Here is a 21,890-nt window from a genome sequence, read left to right on the forward strand (position 1 = left end):
ACACCACACACACAGACGCACACACTACACACACACACTACACCCATACACACCACGCACTACACACACACCACACACACTCCACACACACTACACACACTACACTACACACACACTACACACACTACATACACACACTACACAAACACTCTACACGTACACACTACACACACACCACACACTACACACACACACCACACACTACACACACCACACATACAACACACACAACACACACATTACACACACTACACACACGCACACCACACACACACAGACACACACACCACACACACCACACACAGACCACACACACACACTACACACACCACACACACACACACACTACACACACTACACACACCACACACACCACACACACCACACACACCACACACACCACACACACTACACACCACACATACCACACACACACACTACACACACATACCACACACACACACCACACACACACACACCACACACACACACACTACACACCACACATACCACACACAGACACACTACACACACACCACACACACCTCACTACACACAACACACACACCCTACACACACACCACACGCTACACACACACCACACACACTACACACACCCACTACACACACCCTACACACACAACACACACAACACACACACCACACACTACACATACACTCTACACACAATACACACACCACACACACTACATACACACTACCCCACACACCACACACACACACCACACACACCACACACATTACACACACCACACACACCACACACACTGCACACACCACACACACTACACACACACACTACACACACACCACACACACACCACACACTACACACACCACACACACACCACACACACACACACCACACACACTACACACACACACCACACACACTGCACACACCACACACACTACACACACACACTACACACACACCACACACACACCACACACTACACACACACTACACACACCACACACACACCACACACACACTACACACACCACACACACACCAGACACACTACACACACACACTACACACACCACACATTACACACACACTACACACACTACACACACTACACACACACACTACACACACACACTACACACACACCACACACACACTACACACACACCACACACATTACACACACCACACACACACCACACCACACACACACCACACACACACCACACACACATACACTACACACCACACACTACACACACCACACACTACACACACCACACACACCACACACTACACACACACCACACACTACACACACACACTACACACAATACACAGACCACACACAATACATACACACACTCTACACCACACACACACCACACACACACACTACACACAATACACACACCACACACAATACATACACACACTTTACACCACACACACACGCATACACTACAACACACACACCACACACACACACCACACACACACTACACACAACACACACACCCTACACACACACCACACGCTACACACACACAATGCACACACCACACACACAATACACACACACCACACACAACCCCCATACACACACCACACACACACACTACACACCACACACACACTACACACACACACACCACACACACACACCACACACACACACCACACACACTACACACACACCACACACACACAACACACACACTACACACACACATTACACCACACACACCACACACACACCACACACACACACCACACACTACACACACTACACACACAGACACACACGATCAGCCCCGTGCAATCGACTACCGAGTAGACGCCGCTATCGATCTCTATCGCCGCTATCGACCTCCATCGCCTGCGATCGATCTCAGACTCCGCAATCGATTGCTTCTGCCTGAGCCGGGAAGGTTGTGAGACCAGGAAACGACGTCTACTTAAACCACCACAACCATCATCACCACAAAATAACTAAAATCTTTAAAAAAATTAAACATGAAGAAGCGAAGTTTTAAATGAACGACGCGGCAGATGGAGCGATAGTCATCGCGCTAAAATGTAATTTATTTTGGTCGTTTTTTTCCCCCTCGCAATGGACGACGGTGACCCCCGGTACGACCCCCCTCTTCCACACCCCCTCCCTGCCGGGCGAGGCGCGTGTCGGGCGGTAGAGAAACTAGGCGAGGCCGGTGCCTCCTCACGGGGTTAGGCCTCGGCGTCATTTACCAAATTGTTTAAATCGCTAATCGAGCTGGTAATATCTACAAACGTAATTATTATCATCATCATCGTTATTATTATTAAATCATGCTGCTTAAGTGCGTATATAGGTGAGGGGGAGTTAATTAGGGGTTTTGCCTACGCTACCTTAACGCTATTCTTATAAGAACGTTTATATTATATTATATTAAAAACTCGCGTCTTGTTAACAATTACGTTATAAACCTCGTGGCTTATTAGACTCACGATGATTGCTTTTAAAAATAAAAATCAAAACAACGAGAAAAAAAATTCCACAAACGATGATTATTACGTGAGACTCCTAGGTCGACTCAGCCTCAAATGTGTAGCCTTGTACAGTGGAGTGAACATCGATTGTGTCCCTACAGTGCCGGTAGCCTTCACAGCACTTGCCCCTATAGCCTGATAGAGGCTACATGGGGGAGCTTTGTCTGTGTCTATAGACTGCTGCTACTCGCTAACAGCACTTGCCCCTACAGCCCGTTGAGGCTACACGGGGGAGCTTTGTCTGTGTCTCTATAGACTCTGCTACTCGCTAACAGCACTTGCCCCTGCAGTCTGTTAGAGGCTACACGGGGGAGCTTTATCTGTGTCTATAGACTGCTACACGCTAACAGCACTTGCCCCTGCAGTCTGTTAGAGGCTACACGGGGGAGCTTTATCTGTGTTTCTATAGACTGCTACACGCTAACAGCACTTGCCCCTGCAGTCTGTTAGAGGCTACATGGGGGAGCTTTGTCTGTGTCTATAGACTGCTACACGCTAACAGCACTTGCCCCTATAGCCTGATAGAGGCTACACGGGGGGCCTTTGTCTGTGTCTATAGACTCTACTACTCGCTAATAGCACTTGCCCCTGCAGCCTGTTAGAGGCTACACGGGGGAGCTTTATCTGTGTTTACCTTCACAGGTGCTGCTGCTACTCACTACTCACAGAACTTGCCGCTGCAGCCCGTTAGAGGCTACACGGGGGCCCTTTATCTGTGTGCGTGCCCCCTCCCAGAATGCAGTGCTGCGCCCTGCTGAGCCGCCTGTCTGCGGCCGTGGGCCGCCTGCTGCTGCTGGTGGCCGCGGGGCCCGGCACAGGACTAGCGGCCTGGGGCCCGGGGCGCGTCGGGGACATCCTGCACGGCATGCTGGGACACGGGCTGCGAGACCCGCAGGTGATGGCATCACTCACCATCATCACCCAACATCACCGACATCCTCCACGCCATCCTGCGACACCCACAGGTGATGGCAACGTCACCAACATCACTCAACATCATCACTCAACAACATCAACATCATCATCACCAACATCACACGGGCCTAGCGGCCTGGGGCCCGGGGCGCGTCGGGGACATCCTGCACGGCATGCTGGGACACGGGCTGCGAGACCCGCAGGTGATGGCATCACTCACCATCATCACTCAACATCATCACTCAACATCATCACTCAACATCACCAACATCACTCAACATCATCACCATGGTTGTGATGGTGGTTGTGGTGGTTGTGGTGGTTGTGATGGTGGTGGTGGCGGTGGTTGTGGTGGTGGTTGTGGTGGTTGTGATGGTGGTGGTGGTAGTGATGGTGGTGGTTGTTGTGATGTTGGTTGTGGTGGTTGTGATGGTGGTTGTGATGGTGGTTGTGGTGGTTGTGGTGGTGGTTGTGGTGGTGGTTGTGGTGGTTGTGATGGTGGTGGTGGTGATGGTGGTGGTTGTTGTGATGTTGGTTGTGGTGGTTGTGGTGGTGGTTGTGATGGTGGTTGTGGTGGTTGTGGTGGTGGTTGTGGTGGTGGTTGTGGTGGTTGCAGGCCGGGTACCTGGAGCTACTCAGGACTCTGGAGCGACTTTGCCCGGATTTCTCGCCGATCGACGCTCAGGCAAGTACAAGGCTTCACACGCACAACAGGCCTCGCACGCACACACACACACAGATACACACAGCACACACGCACACACAGACACACATACAGACACACTTACACACACAGACACACACGCACACACACACGCACACACACTCAGACACACACACACACAGATACACACAGCACACACGCACACACATATACACACACACACACCTACACACACGCACACACACACTCACACGCACACACACACACCACACACACACACGCACATTGACACTCACATACTCACACACACACTCAGACACGCACACACACACGCATACACGCACACACACACGTCCACCGCACACACACACACGTGCACCGCACACACACACGTACACACACACGTACACACACACACACACGCACACACGCACACAGACATACACACACGCACACACGCACTCGCACGCCACACTACACACACGCACACACACACACCACACTACACACACGCACACACATCACACTACACGCACACACACACCACACTACACACACACACGCACGCACTCGCACGCACACACACACGCGCATACACACGCACACTCGCACGCAAACACAAACATGCACCCACACACACGCGTTTGTCTACATGTGTGCACGTATTTTTCGAAGGTGTGGGCTACACAGGGGACCTTTGTCTTTGTGTGTGTCTGTGTGTGTGTCTGTGTGTGTGTCTGTGTGTGTGTGTGTCTGTGTGTGTGTGTGTCGTGTGTCTGTGTGTGTGTGTGTCTGTGTGTGTGTGTGTCTGTGCGTGTGTCTGTGCGTGTGTGTGTCTGTGTGTGTGTCTGTGTGTGTCTGTGTGTGTGTGTATCTGTGTGTCTGTGTGTGTGTGTCTGTGTGTGTGTCTGTGTGTCTGTGTGTATATCTGTGTGTATGTCTTTGCGTGTGTCTGTGTGTGTGTCTGTGTGTGTGTCTGTGTGTGTATCTGTGTGTATATATGTGCGTGTGTCTGTGTGTGTATCTGTGTGTGTGTGTATATCTGTGTCTGTGTGTGTATATCTGTGTGTGTGTGTATATCTGTGTGTGTGTGTGTATATCTGTGTGTGTGTGTCTGTGTGTGTATATCTGTGTGTCTGTGTGTCTGTGTGTGTGTGTGTGTGTCTGTGTGTCTGTGTGTGTATCTGTGTGTATATATGTGCGTGTGTCTGTGTGTGTATCTGTGTGTGTGTGTATATCTGTGTCTGTGTGTGTATATCTGTGTGTGTGTGTGTATATCTGTGTGTGTGTGTATGTCTGTGTGTGTGTGTCTGTGTGTGTATATCTGTGTGTCTGTGTGTCTGTGTGTGTGTGTCTGTGTGTCTGTGTGTGTATCTGTGTGTATATATGTGCGTGTGTCTGTGTGTGTATCTGTGTGTGTGTGTATATCTGTGTCTGTGTGTGTATCTGTGTGTGTGTGTATATCTGTGTCTGTGTGTGTATCTGTGTGTGTGTGTATATCTGTGTCTGTGTGTGTATCTGTGTGTGTGTGTATATCTGTGTGTGTGTATCTGTGTGTCTGTGTGTCTGTGTGTGTGTGTGTGTGCACGAGCAGGAGGAGGAGTTGGAGGCCGTAGCGCGTGGCTCTGGTGACGCGAGCGAGGAGCTGGCGCTGCGCTGGCTGGGCCAGGCGCTGCGCTCGCTGGCGCTGTCACGCCTGCTGCACCCGCTGCTGCTGCAGCCGCACCCCGTGGCCAGTCTCTACGCAGGTACACACGCACACGCACGTGTGTGTAAGTGTGTGTGTGTGTAAGTACGTGTGTGTGTGTGTGAGTGTGTGTGTGTGTGTAAGCATGTGTGTGTGTAAGCGTGTGTGTAAGTACGTGTGTGTGTGTAAGCACGTGTGTGTGTGTGTGTAAGCGTGTGTGTGTGTGTGTGTAAGCGTTTGTGTGTGTAAGCACGTGTGTGTGTAAGCACGCATGTGTGTGTAAGTGCATGTGTGTAAGCACGTGTGTGTGTGTAAGCGTGTGTGTGTGTGTAAGCGCGTGTGTGTAAGCACGTGTGTGTGTAAGCACGTGTGTGTGTAAGCACGAGTGTGTGTAAGTGCGTGTGTGTGTAAGCGTGTGTGTGTGTAAGTGTGTGTGTGTGTAAGCGTGTGTGTGTGTAAGTGCGTGTGTGTGTAAGCGTGTGTGTGTGTAAGTGCATGTGTGTGTAAGCGTGTGTGTGTGTAAGTGCGTGTGTGTGTAAGCATGTGTGTGTGTAAGCACGTGTGTGTGTGTAAGCGTGTGTGTGTGTGTGTGTAAGCGTTTGTGTGTGTAAGCACGTGTGTGTGTGTGTAAGCATGTGTGTGTGTGTATGCGTAAGCGCGTGTGTGTGTGTAAGCGTGTGTGTGTGTAAGCGCGTGTGTGTGTATGCATGTGTGTGTGTAAGCACGTGTGTGTGTGTAAGCGCGTGTGTGTGTGTGTGTGTGTAAGCGCGCGTGTGTGTGTGTGTGTAAGCATGTGTGTGTGTGTGTAAGCACGCGCGTGTGTGTGTGTGTAACATGTGTGTGTAAGCATGTGTGTGTAAGCATGTGTGTGTGTAAGTACGTGTGTGTGTGTAAGCGTGTGTGTGTGTGTGTAAGCGCGCGTGTGTGTGTGTGTGTAAGCATGTGTCTGTGTGTGTGTGGGGAGCGGTGGTGCAGCGGTTATCGCGCTGCGCTACGAACCTGGCGACTCGTGTTCGATTCCCGCTCACAGCCAACACCGGTGACCATTATCTGAACCGGTCCTGGGCCTCCCACTAGGTCGACTCAGCCTCAAATGAGTACCTGGTGTAGCGGTGTGTAGTGAACATCGCCACTGGGGAGACAAATGCTGCTGTTAGAGGTCACGCCGGGTGACCTTCACGTTGACCCCATGTGGTGTTAGAGGTCACGCCGTGCGACCTTCACGTTGACCTCACGTGGGGTTAGAGGTCACGCCGTGCGACCTTCACGTTGACCCCACGTGGTGTTAGAGGTCACGCCGTGCGACCCTCACGTTGACCTCACGTGGGGTTAGAGGTCACGCCGTGTGACCTTCGCTTTGACCCCACGTGGTGTTAGAGGCCACACCGTGCGAACTTTGACCCCACGTGGTGTTAGAGGTCACGCCCTGCGACCTTCACGTTGACCCCAGAGCACGCGTTTGCCCGGAGTGTGCGGCACGTGACGGCCATGTTGCTGTGCCTGGGGGCGCTGGAGGACAACAACCCGGGGCAGCTCGCCATGATCGACCCCGCCACGGTGAGCTCGCTCACCACTCCTCACCACTCGCTCACCACCACTCGCTCAACACTCACCCGCTCATTCACCCACTCACTTACCCGCTCACTCGTCCACTCACTCAACCACTCCCTTGCCCGCCCACTCACTCGCTCACTCACTCACCCCTCACTCACCCACTCACTCACCACTCACTCACCACTCACTCGCCACTCACCACTCACTCAACACTCACTCACTACTCACTCGTTCACTCGCCCACCCACTCACCCGCTCACTCACCCGCTCACTCACCCACTCACTCACCCACTCACTCACCACTCACCACTCCCCTTCGTAGGTGCGGCTGCCGCTGCTGTTACTCGCGAACAGCCCTTGCCCCAGATTTGAAGCTTTCGTGACTGCAAGGATTCATATTCTTAGGTTTTTTCGGTAAAGTCACGTTGGTAAAAAATTAAAATTAATAAAAGTAAAATAAAAATAAAATAAAAATCACGACGTTTCGGAGGCAACACAAGCCTCCGTATTCAGGTGGAACAGTCACAGCACGATAGCTGTATCAAGTGAGAGAAATTCCAAGAAACCCGTATTTTTAAATCTTTTATATTAAGTTTGCTTGCTTGCTTGCGTGCTTGCGTGCTTGCTTGCTTGCTTACGACCGTGCAAACCTTTCGGTCGTTTTTTAACCCACTTCCCGTGATCCAATCGAGCTGACATTTTCCACACAGACTCGTTGTGCTTGACAATTTATTTTCGTGAAAAATTTTTTCCAAAATTTTACACGGTTTAGGGAAAAATTTTTAAATATTTAATTACCAATTGCTTAATGCTGGCAGACAATCATCTGACCCATAGGTGGCAGCCATCTCAAGCCAGAGGACGAGAGGATTCTAGCCGCCACGCATATAAAGGATTTAGAGTGAAAAACTTTGTTTTTACGGGTAAATTTTTAAATCCTTTATATTAAGTTCGCTTGCTTGCTTAGGACCGTGCAAATCTTTTGGTCGTTTTTTAACCCACTTCCCGTGATCCAACCGAGCTGACATTTTGCACACAAGACTCGTTGTGCGTGACAATGCATTTTCATGAAAAAAATTTCCCAAATTTTACACTGTTTAGGGAATTTTTTAAAAATATTTAATTACCAATTGTTTAATGCTGCCAGACAGTCATCTGACCCATAGGTGGCAGCCATCTCAAGCCAGAGGACGAGAGGACTCTAGCCGCCCCGATGCCACGCATATAAAGGATTTATAGTGAAAAACTTAGTTTTTACGGGTTTACTTGTTATATATACTGGTTGAGGGTGGGAGGAGCCAAGGTAGGCCTTGAATATTATTTTTGTGAGGTTCGGTGCGGCTGAAAGCACGCTGTTTTTATTTAATTTTCTTTTTATTTTATTAATTTAACTTTTTTTACCTACGTGACTTTACCGAAAAAAAACCTCACAATATGAACCCTTGCCCCCCCCCCCGCCCCCTTGAGAGGCTACGGCCACCGACTTTGTCCCGGTGTGTTTGCGCGCGTGTCAAGGTCGGAGCTCACGCAACCTGGTCCTCGCATTTGCCCAAGAGCCATAGCCTCATGTCCCTGCGGGCTCCCGTAGCCAGCCCTTCGCCACGCAGACACAGCCTCATGCAAACCTCCACCGCCGTCACCGTCACCGTCACCGCTAACGCTGGCGGTAACAGACCCAGCGGCAGCTCCAAGCAGCCCGCCACAACCGCAGCCGTCACCAACAACCCTGCCAACAACAACAACAACTTCTGCATCGCCACAACCAACGCCGCCAGCGGTAGCAGCAGCAGCGGGTCAACCACCGCCACCGCCACAACCAACGCCGCCGCCACAACCGCCGCCACCACCGCAACAACCGCCACAACCAACGCCACCACCACCAGCTACCGCGGGCAGCAGACATCCGTGGAGGGGAGGACCAGGCACGGGAGGTCGAGGCACGTGCGCTCTCGGTCGGACACAGTCATCGCCGGTGAGTGTCACGGGGTCGGACGTCCGCTCGCTAACGATGATGGTGATGATGGTGATGATGATGGTGATGATGGTGATGGTGGTGATGATGATGGTGATGATGGTGATGGTGATGATGGTGGTGATGATGATGGTGATGGTGGTGATGATGGTGATGATGGTGATGATGCTGATGATGGTGATGATGGTGTTGATGATGCTGGTGGTGATGATGCTGGTGATGATGGTGATGATGGTGATGGTGATGATGGTGATGATGGTGATGATGGTGATGTTGGTGATGGTGATGATGGTGATGATGGTGATGATGATGGTGACGATGATGATGCTGATGATGGTGATGATGGTGATGGTGATGATGGTGATGATGGTGATGATGGTGATGATGATGATGGTCATGATGGTGATGATGCTGATAGTGATGATGATGATGATGCTGATAGTGATGATGATGGTGATGATGCTGATGGTGATGATGATGATGGTGATGATGGTGATGATGGTGATGGTGATGATGGTGATGGTGATGATGGTGATGATGATGATGGTGATGATGCCGATGGTGATGATGATGCCGATGGTGATGATGGTGATGATGTGGATTATGCTGATGGTGATGATGGTGATGATGGTGATGCTGATGGTGATGATGGTGATGCTGATGGTGATGCTGATGGTGATGCTGATGGTGATGATGATGATTCTGATGGTGATGCTGATGGTGATGCTGATGGTGATGATGGTGATGTTGACAGTGGTGATGGTGATGTTGCTGATGGTGATGTTGACAGTGGTGATGCTAATGGTGATGCTGATGGTGATGCTGATGATGCTGATGGTGATGCTGATGGTGATGCTGATGATTTTTTTTTCGATTTAAAGCTTTCGTGACTGCAGGGATTAATCTTCTTGGTTCTTTCGGTGATGCTGATGGTGATGCTGATGATGTTGCTGATGGTGATGTTGACAGTGGTGATGCTGATGCTGATGATGTTGCTGATGGTGATGTTGACAGTGATGATGGTGATGCTGATGATGTTGCTGATGGTGATGTTGACAGTGATGATGATGGTGATGTTGACAGTGATGATGATGGTGATGATGATGATGTTGACAGTGGTGAAGCCGCCATTGGACCGCACTCACGAGCTCCTGGACATCCTCGCCGCACAGCATCATGGGAGCTGCGCCGACCTCGACAAGGTCAGGTCTGGTGGTGGTGGCGGTGGTGGTGGCGGTGGTGGTGGTGGTGGTGGCGGTGGTGGTGGCGGTGGTGGTGGTGGTGGCGGTGGTGGTGGCGGTGGTGGTGGTGGTGGTGACGGTGGTGGTGGCGGTGGTGGTGGTGGTGGTGGTGATGGTGGTGGTGACGGTGGTGGTGGCGGTGGTGATGGTGGCGGTGGCGGCGGCGATGATGATGATGGTGGCGGTGGTGGTGGCGATGATCTCACGTGATGCCATCACCGGCCCCCTCTCTGCCCGCAGGAGAACGCCCACTTTTCACTGTCGGACGCTCTCATGGCGGTGATCGAACTCATCAAGTGCAGCTCTGCGGAGGGCGACGTGGAGCCGGGGCGCACGGGAGAGGCGGTGGACGACTACGATGACGTGGAGGACGAGGAGGACGATGATGAGGAGGATGAGGAGGTGGAGGAGGAAGAGGAGGAGGAGGAGGTTGTGGATGGGCTGGACGCTCATTCAAATGCAAGTGAGTGTCGTCGTCATCATCGTCGTCATCGTCATCATCACCATCATCAGCATCATAATCGGTGTCATCGTCATCATCAGCATCACCATCATCGTCATCATCACCATCATCGGTATCATCACCATCATCAGCATCATTATCGGTGTCATCGTCATCATCATCATCACCATCATCGTCATCATCATCACCATCATCAGCATCATCATCGACATCATCACCATCATCAGCATCATCGTCATCATCATCATCACCATCATCAGCATCATCATCATCATCACCATCATCGTCATCATCATCACCATCATCAGCATCATCATCGACATCATCACCATCATCAGCATCATCGTCATCATCATCATCACCATCATCAGCATCATCATCATCATCACCATCATCACCATCATCACCATCATCACCATCATCATCACCATCATCACCATCATCACCATCATCACCATCATCATCACCATCATCATCAGCATCATCACCATCATCACCATCATCATCACCATCATCATCACCATCATCACCATCATCATCACCATCATCATCACCATCATCATCAGCATCATCACCATCATCACCATCATCATCAGCATCATCACCATCATCACCATCATCATCACCATCATCATCACCATCATCACCATCATCATCACCATCATCATCACCATCATCGGCATCATTATCGATGTCATTGTCAGCAGCTGTCATCATCACCATCACCAGCATCGTTGTCAGCAGCAGAAGTAGCAGCGCGTGTGTCGCGTGTGTGTCACGTGTGTGTCACGCGTGTGTCACGCGTGTGTCACGTGTGTGTCACGCGTGTGTCACGCGTGTGCCGCGTGTGTGTCACGTGTGTGTCACGTGTGTGTCACGTGTGTGTCACGTGTGTGCCACGCGTGTCGTTTTGGGCAGGCCCACGGAGTCGCGTGATGTCAGGACCCGACCTCTTGGCTATGTGAGTACTGAACACCGCCATCACCATCGCCATCACCACCATCACCACCATCACCAGCATCACCATCATCGCCATCACCGCCATCACCAGCGCCATCACCGCCATCATCACCATCACCATCGCCACCACCACCATTATCATCGCCACCACCATCATCATCGCCATCACCATCACCACCATCACCACCTCTGCCACCACTATCACCACCTCCATCACCACCGTCATCAAGACCATCATCATCGCCACCACCACCACCATCATCATCGCCACCACCACCACCATCATCATCGCCACCACCACCACCATCATCTTTTCGGAAGAGGAAACTGCACTGCCCGGTCCGCTGCCTGTAGAGGAGGGGGGTGAGTGGGTTGGTGGTTGCGATGGTTGCTGCGGTGTGGGTCTCGCCTAGGGGCACCCCCAGCGGCAGCTGTCTCTGTGCATCGCTCCACTAGCGAGCAGCCCTTGCCCCCAGGAGGCTACACGTGCCCCCCTCCGTCTCGGTTGTGGTGGTGCGCAGGCTGCCGCTCCCCTGCAGCCGGGGCTCGGCGAGGTCCGTCGCCACGCAGCTGCTGAGACACCTGCAGAGGCTGCGGCTACCCGGCGCCACGGCCCAGCGCATCGGACACGCGCTGCTGGGACAGCAGGTGACCCGGGGGTCGCCTGGGCAACGCTCCGCTCGCACGCACGGACGCTCGCACGCTCGCACGGACGCTCGCATGCTCGCACGGACGCTCGCACACTCGCACGCTCGCTCACTCGCACACTCACACACTCACTCACAAGCCCACTCGCTCACACACTCACCCACGCACGCACACACTCACTCACACACTCACTCACATACTCACACACTCACTCACTGACACACTCACACACTGACACACTTACTCACGCACACACTCACTCACACACTCACTCACAAGCCTACTCGCTCACTCGCACGCTCACTCCGCTCGCACGCACGGACGCTCGTTCGCTCACTCGCACACTCACTCCCACGCTCGCTCGTTAGCTCGCTCGCTCGCACACTCACTCACAAGCCCACTCGCTCACTCACACAATCACTCGCTCCCATGCTCGCTCGCACACTCACTCACACACTCACCCACTCAACCATGCACACACCCACTCACTCACACACTCACACACTAACTCACAAGCCCACTCGCTCGCTCACACAATCACTCGCTCCCATGCTCGCTCGCACACTCGCTCCCACGCTCGCCCGCACACTCATTCTCGCTCACTCTTCACTCACTCGCTCGCTCACTCGCTCACTCACATACTCTCTCGCTCGCATACTCACACTCGCTCGCTCACACACACGCCCACTCACTCGCACACTCATTCACACACTCACTCACTCACTCGCACACTCGCTCGCTTACTCACACACATGCCCACTCGCTCGCACGCTCACTCTCGCTCGCTCACACACTCACTTTCGCTCACTCACACACTCACTCACACACGCCCACTCACTCGCACACTCATTCACACACTCACTCACTCGCTCGTACACTCGCTCACTCGCCCGCACACTCAGTCTCGCTCACTCACTCAGACTCGCTCACTCTCTCACACACTCGCTCAGTCACTCACACTCGCTCACTCGCTCTCGCTCACTCACACACTCACTCGCTCACACGCTCTCTCACACGCTCACTCACACACTCACACACTCACACACCCACTCACTCACTCACGCACACACTCACTGACACACTCACCCACACACTCACTCACTGACACACTCACACACCCACTCACTCACACACTCACTCACACACTCACGCACACACCCACTCACACACCCACACGCTCACACACTCACTCACGCACACACGCACACACTCACACACTCACTGACACACTCACTCACACACTCACGCACGCACTCACTCACTGACACACTCACACACACTCACACACTCACTCACACACTCACACACTCACTCACACACTCACTCACACACTCACTCACACACTCACGCACACACTCACCCACACACACACACTCACTCACACACTCACACACTCACGCACACACTCACACACTCACTCATACGCTCAATTACACACTCACCCACGCACACACTCACACACTCACTCACACACTCACTCACACACTCACTCACACACTCTCGCACACACCCACACACACTCACCCACGCACACACTCACCCACGCACGCACTCACACACTCACTCACACACTCACTCACCCACACACACACACTCACTGACACACTCACACACTCACTCACACACTCACACCACTCACACACACACACTCACACACTCACACACACACTCACACACTCACTCACACACACTCACTCACGCACACACCCACTCACACACTCACCCACACACACACTCACTCACACACTCACTCACTGACACACTCACACACTCACTCACACACTAACGCACACACTCACTCATACACTCACTCACTCACACACCCACACACTCACTCACGCACACACCCACACACTCTTCGCTGACCCACTCACTCTCGTAACCCGCTGCACATCTGCGTCAAAGATCCTCACAGCTCACCAGATTCCACCATCCCGTCTCCGTCAACATCCTGACTCGCTGCCCCACTGACTGTTAGAGGTTACACGGGGGACCTTTGTCTGTGTCTCTAGGCCTTGTGCCTGGACTCCACGTCTGCCGATGAGCAAGGGGAGAGCGGAGGGTGGAAGCCGCCACCTCCGCAGATCATCTTCCACATGCACCCCAAACTCTCGTGAGAAGACACACACACACACACACTTACACACACTTACACACACGTACACACACACACTTACAAGGGGAGAGTGGAGGGTGGAAGCAGCCACCTCCACAGATCATCTTCCACATGCACCCCAAACTCTCGTGAGAAGACACACACACACACACACTTACACACACTTACACACACGTACACACACACACTTACAAGGGGAGAGTGGAGGGTGGAAGCAGCCACCTCCACAGATCATCTTCCACATGCACCCCAAACTCTCGTGAGAAGACACGCACACACACACGCAACAACAACAACGACCGCCATTCGCCACTAAGTGGCGGTGACGTCACCACGACACACACCCACACACTTACGCACACGTACACACACACACACGTACACACGTACACACACACACACACATGTACACACACACACACTTACAAGCGGAGAGCGGAGGGTGGAAGCCGCCACCTCCACAGATCATCTTCCATATGCACCCCAAACTCTCGTGAGATGACACAACAACAACAACAACAACCGCCATTCGCCACTAAGTGGCGGTGACGTCACCACGATGCTTGTGCCAGGCCAAGTGCACCTTGAGGCCACGTGAAGTGTCGAAAGCCCGCTGGCAGGAGGTCACGGGGCAGACCCAGCAGGTGCCACGGGTCGACTGACCGAGATGACCGAGATGACTGGCTGATGCGCCACCTGTGCCCCCTACTGTGCCAACTTGCTGTGCTTTTGCCACCCGGCGCTCCGCTCGTTGTTGTGAGCGTCGCTCCTCCGCCCTCCGTTGTTGCTGGAGGGCGACTGCCTCCAACTGCCCAGTAGCGTCCTTCACGAGCCGCCTCCACTGAGGCCGATCTTGACACCGCTGGTACCAGTCATCGGCAAGTCCACTCAGCTCCACGTCCTCCTGTACCACATCACTCCATCTCTTCTCCAGCCCGTGCCGCGCCCGTCTAGCCCCCTCGATCCGGCCGAACAAAAGCTGTTTAGGCATGCGGTGGCTGGGCATGCGGGCTACATGACCCAGCCAACGCAGCCTTGCCTGCCGGAGGAGCTCACTGATGGGACTTTGCCCAGATCTTTCAAGGATTTGTGAGCTCCTCACACAATCCAGCCTGGTTAAACCCAGGATGGATCGTAGGCAGGCCAGCCTAAATGTTTCCAACCACACGTACACATACATACACACACACGCACACACACGTACACACACGTACACACACACGTACACACACATACATACACACACACTTACACATACACACGTACACACTTACACACACGTACACGCACACGCACACACTTACACACACATACATACACTTACACACACACATACACACACACACTTACACACACATACACAAAGATCCCCCGTATAGCCTTAACAGACTGTAGGGGCAAGTGCTGTTAGCGAGCACCTATGAAGGCCGGAACGGTACACAAGGGGGTGAGTGGCCAGCACCACGCCCGACCGCCTTTGTCTCCCCAGTGGCGATGTTTACACACCGCACCAGGTACTCATTTAAGGCTGAGTCGACCTAGGGGAGGCCCAGGACCGGTTCAGATAATCGTCACTGGTGTTAGCCGTGAGCGGGAATCGAACCCGGGTCGCCAGGTTCATAGCGCAGCGCGCTAACCGCTACACTACCGCTCCCCACATACACACACACGTACACACACGTACACACACTTACACACACTTACACACACTTACACACACTTACACACACTTACACACACACACTTACACACACACACACACGTACACTTACACACACGTACACACACATACACTTACACACACACATACACACTTACACACACACACTCATGTACTCACACACATACACACACACATACACTTACACACACACATACACACTTACACACATACACTTACACACACATGCACACACACACGTACTCACACACACACACTTACACACACACACATACACACTCACGTACTCATACACACTTACACTTACACACACACACTTTCACACACAGACTCATGTACTCACACACATACACACACACACACTTACACACACACATACACACACGCACACTTACACACACACATACACACACTTACACACACACGTACATACATATACACACACACGTACACACATGCACAAACACACACACTTACACACACATACACTTACACACACATACACACATACACATATATACACACACACACACTCACACACACATACACACACACGCATGTACACACACTCACACGTACGTACTCACACACACTCACACGCACGTACACACACACACGTACACACACACACGTACACACACACACACGCACGCACGTACACACGTACGTACGTACACACACACTCACGTACGTACACACATACACTCACACACACATACACACACACGTACATACACACACTCACACGTACACACACACACTCACACACGTACACATGCACACGTACACACACACGTACATACAAACACTCACATGTACGTACAAACACGTACGTACACACACACTCACACACACATACACACACACACGTACACACACGCACGTACACACACACACGTACACACACACGCACGTACACTCACATGTACGTACACACTGACACGCACATACACTCACACGTACGTACACACACACACGCACGTACACACACGTACGTACAAACACACTCACACGTACGTACGTACACACACACGTACACACACTCACGCACGTACACACACACACGTACGTACACACACGTACGTACACACACTCACACGTACACACACACGTACACACACACGCATACATACACACACGTACGTACACAAACACGCACGTACACACACACGTACGTACACACACGTACGTACACACACTCACACGTACACACACTCGCACGTACACACACACGCGTACATACACACACGTACGTACACACGTACGTACACTCACACTCACACACACGTACACACACACACACACGTACGTTCACACTCACACGTACACACACACTCACGTACATACACACACGTACGTACAAATACGTACGTACACACACACTCACACACGTACACACACACACGTACACTCACATACGTACGTACAAACACACACTCACACATACACACACACTCACGTACGTACACACACGTACGTACAAACACGTACGTACACACACACACATACACACACACGTACACACACACACGTACACACACACACACGTACACACACGCACGTACGTACACACACACACGTACACACACACACGTACCTACACTCACACGTACACACACGCACACACACGTACACACACACACGCACGTACACACACACTGACACGCGGGGCGTGTTTGTTTGCGTGTCTCTGGACAGGAAGAAAGAAATCCTGACGAGTCAACATCACCGCTGTGCAGGATGCGGCCGCAGTGTGGAGCCCGGTGAGTGGTCGCGTGCACCTAGCCTGGCACACGCGCTGCCGTGACGACACCGCCGCTCAGCGGGGAGTGTAGGCCTCGGTGCTGTTGTTGTTGTGCAAGTTGGTGCGTTGTGACACCCACCACTTCATGTCACCACCACAATCTCGTGTCACCACCACCACCACCAACCTCCCCCACTCACCACCACTCACCACCACCTCCCCCACCACCACCACCACTTCCCCCATTTACCACCACTCACCACCACCACTCACCACCCCCACTCACCACCCCCCCCCACCCACCCCCACTCACCACCACCACTCACCCCCACCACCCCCACCACCCCACCCACCCCCACTCACCACTACCACATCCCCCACCACCATCTCCCCCACTCACCACTCACTACCTCCTCCACTCACCACCACCCCCACTCACCACCCCTACTCACTCACCACCACCACTCACCACTCACCACCACCACTCACCCCCACTCACCACCCCCACTCACCACCACCACCACTCACCCCCACCACCACCCCCACTCACCACCACCACCACTCACCCCCACCACCACTCACCACTCACTACCTCCCCCACTCACCACCACCCCCACCACCACCTCCCGCACTCACCACCACTCACCACCCCCCCCACCCCCACCCCCCCCCCACCCCCCCCCACTCACCACCCCCACTCACCCCCCCCCACCACCACCACCCATTCACCCCCACTCACCACCCCCCCCACCCACCCACCCACCCCACCACCCCACCCCCCCACCCACCCACCCACCCACCACCCCACCACCCCACCACCCCACCCCACCCCACCCCCCCACCACCCCACCACCCCACCCCCCCCACCCCCCCACCCCCCCACCCCCCCCACCCCCCCCACCCCACCCCCCCCACCCCCCCCACCCCCCCCCACCCCCCCCACCACCCACCCACCCACCACCCCCCCACCCACCCCACCAGGCTTCCTAGGCCGTGTGCGCTACTGCGAGTACTCTGGCAGGCTACTTCTGCGCCTGCTGCCACGTTGGGTCGCGCTGTGCACTACCGGCACGCGTCCTGCGCCGCTGGGACTTCTCGACGCGCCCCGTCAGCGAGCACGGACGAGAGTTGCTCACGCGCGCCGCCGGTGACCCCCTCTGCGACGTCGCTAGGGTCAACCCCGGGTTGTACGCGCGGGTGCGCGCCCTGCGCGTCGTGCGGGTACGTGCAGAGCTCAACGTACTAGCACTACCGCTGCACTACCATCACTGCACTAACGCACTAGCACTACCACCACGCTAACGCACTAGCACACTACCACCACACTATCACACTACCACCGTACTACCGCACAGGAAGAAGAGGATGTTGATGGTTTTGTTGATGGTGATGTTGATGATGGTGATAATGCTGATGATGTTGATGGTGATGTTGTTGATGGTGTTGTTGATGATGTTGATGGTGTTGTTGATGATGTTGATGATGTTGATGGTGTTGTTGCTGATGTTGATGGTGTTGTTGATGATGTTGTTGATGATGTTGATGGTGTTGATGATGTTGATGATGTTGATGGTGGTGATGATGATGTTGTTGATGATGTTGATGATGTTGATGGTGTTGATGGTGATAATGTTTATGGTGGTGATGACGGTGATGTTGGTGGTGATGTTAATGATGTTGATGGAGGTGATGGTGATGTTGATGGTGATGTTGATGATGTTTTCTCTAGGATCTTCGTGAGCAGCTGTTCCACATGAAGAATCTCCTGAAGACGTGCAGACTCGCAACACGGTACCATCACCACCATCACCATCAACATCACCATCACTACCATCACCATCACCACCATCACCACCACCACCATCATCACCACCATCACCACCACCACCACCATCAACATCACCACCATCATCACCATCATCACCACCATCACCACCATCACCATCACCACCATCACCACCATCATCACCATCACCACCATCATCACCACCATCACCACCACCACCACCATCACCAACATCAACAACACCAACACCACCACCACCATCACCACCACCACCATCACCACCACCATCACCACCATCACCACCACCACCATCACCATCATCACCACCATCATCACCATCACCACCATCACCACCATCACCATCAACATCATCACCACCATCACCACCATCATCAACATCACCACCATCATCACCATCATCAACATCATCACCATCATCAACATCACCATCAACATCACCACCATCACCACCACCATCACCACTACCATCACCACCACCATCACCATCATCATCACCACCATCACCACCATCATCACCACCACCATCACCACCATCACCACCATCAACATCACCATCAACATCACCATCATCAACATCACCACCATCATCACCATCATCAACATCAACATCACCATCAACATCACCACCATCACCACCACCATCACCACCACCATCACCACCACCATCATCATCACCACCATCACCACCATCACCATCATCATCACCACCATCACCATCAACATCACCACCATCAACATCACCACCATCAACATCACCACCATCACCACCACCACCATCACCACCATCAACACCCCCACCATCACCACCATCAACATCACCAACACCATCACCACCATCACCATCATCATCACCACCATCACCATCAACATCACCACCATCAACATCACCACCATCACCATCAACATCACCACCATCACCACCACCACCATCACCACCATCAACATCACCAACACCATCACCACCATCAACATCAACGTAGTAATGGTGGTGGTGGTTGTAGTTGTAGTAATGGTGGTTGTAGTTGTGGTGGTGGTTGTGGTGGTTGTGCTAATGGTGGTGGTGGTGGTTGTCAGGGTGGTGGACCGCTTCGATGAGGAGCCGGGCCACCTGAGTGAGCGAGTCCACCTCTACTCACTCACGGACCTGCTGATGGTGGTGGTGGTTGTAATGGTTGTGGTTAATGGTTGTAATGGTTGTGGTGGTTGTGGTAATGGTTGTGGTGGTTGTGCTAATGGTTGTGGTGGTTGTCAGAGTGGTGGACCGCTTCGATGAAGAGCCAGGACACCTGAGTGAGCGAGTCCACCTCTACTCGCTCAGGGACCTGCTGCACGTCAAGTCGGGCGAGCTGGCCCAGCGACTCGCAGAACTCGTTCACGTGGGACTCACCCATGTCAACAACTGTGAGGTGAGCCGCAACCAGCACAACCACCACAACCACCACTACCACAACCAACACAACCACAACCGCCACAACCACCGCCGCTACCACCGCGATCGTCGCCGCCACGACCACCACGACCACCACCACTACAACCACTACAACCACCACTACAACCACCGCCACAACCACTACAACCACCACCACTACAACCACCGCCACAACCACCACGACAACCACCGCCACCACCACCACTACCACCACTACCACTACAACCACCACTACCACCACCACTACAACCACCACCACCACCACTACAACCACTACCACCACAACCACCGCCACAACCACCGCCGCAACCACTACAACCACCGCCACAACTACCACTTACCACTAACACCACCAACACCACCACTACTACAGCCACCACTACCACTACTAGTAGTAGTAGTAGTCGTAGTTGTAGTTTCTGTAGTTGTTGATGTTGTTGTAGTTGTTGCAGTAGTTTTTGTTGTTGTTGTAGTAGTTGTTGTTG

At 53.0% G+C, this 21,890-nt stretch overlaps 1 protein-coding gene across 1 annotated transcript in view; it reads left to right on the plus strand.

The window, feature by feature from the left end:
* The first annotated feature begins 1,890 nt into the window (after positions 1-1,890).
* Positions 1,891-21,890, plus strand: part of LOC133362967 (run domain Beclin-1-interacting and cysteine-rich domain-containing protein-like) — a 23,043-nt gene continuing 3,043 nt past the window's right edge. Inside the window, 16 exon segments of the mRNA XM_061581944.1 lie at positions 1,891-2,128; positions 3,260-3,419; positions 4,056-4,124; positions 5,698-5,851; positions 7,241-7,347; positions 8,860-9,316; positions 10,433-10,518; positions 10,798-11,020; positions 11,939-11,981; positions 12,502-12,628; positions 14,641-14,741; positions 18,124-18,188; positions 19,151-19,188; positions 19,190-19,390; positions 19,899-19,960; positions 21,229-21,413. Of these exon segments, the coding sequence (XP_061437928.1) occupies positions 2,109-2,128; positions 3,260-3,419; positions 4,056-4,124; positions 5,698-5,851; positions 7,241-7,347; positions 8,860-9,316; positions 10,433-10,518; positions 10,798-11,020; positions 11,939-11,981; positions 12,502-12,628; positions 14,641-14,741; positions 18,124-18,188; positions 19,151-19,188; positions 19,190-19,390; positions 19,899-19,960; positions 21,229-21,413 (2,098 nt within the window). The 5' untranslated portion in view covers positions 1,891-2,108.

The sequence above is a fragment of the Lethenteron reissneri genome, unplaced genomic scaffold (assembly GCF_015708825.2).
Source record: "Lethenteron reissneri isolate LAM-NWPU_2019-01 unplaced genomic scaffold, ASM1570882v1 scaffold_1638, whole genome shotgun sequence".
In the NCBI taxonomy this organism is placed as follows: domain Eukaryota; kingdom Metazoa; phylum Chordata; class Hyperoartia; order Petromyzontiformes; family Petromyzontidae; genus Lethenteron; species Lethenteron reissneri.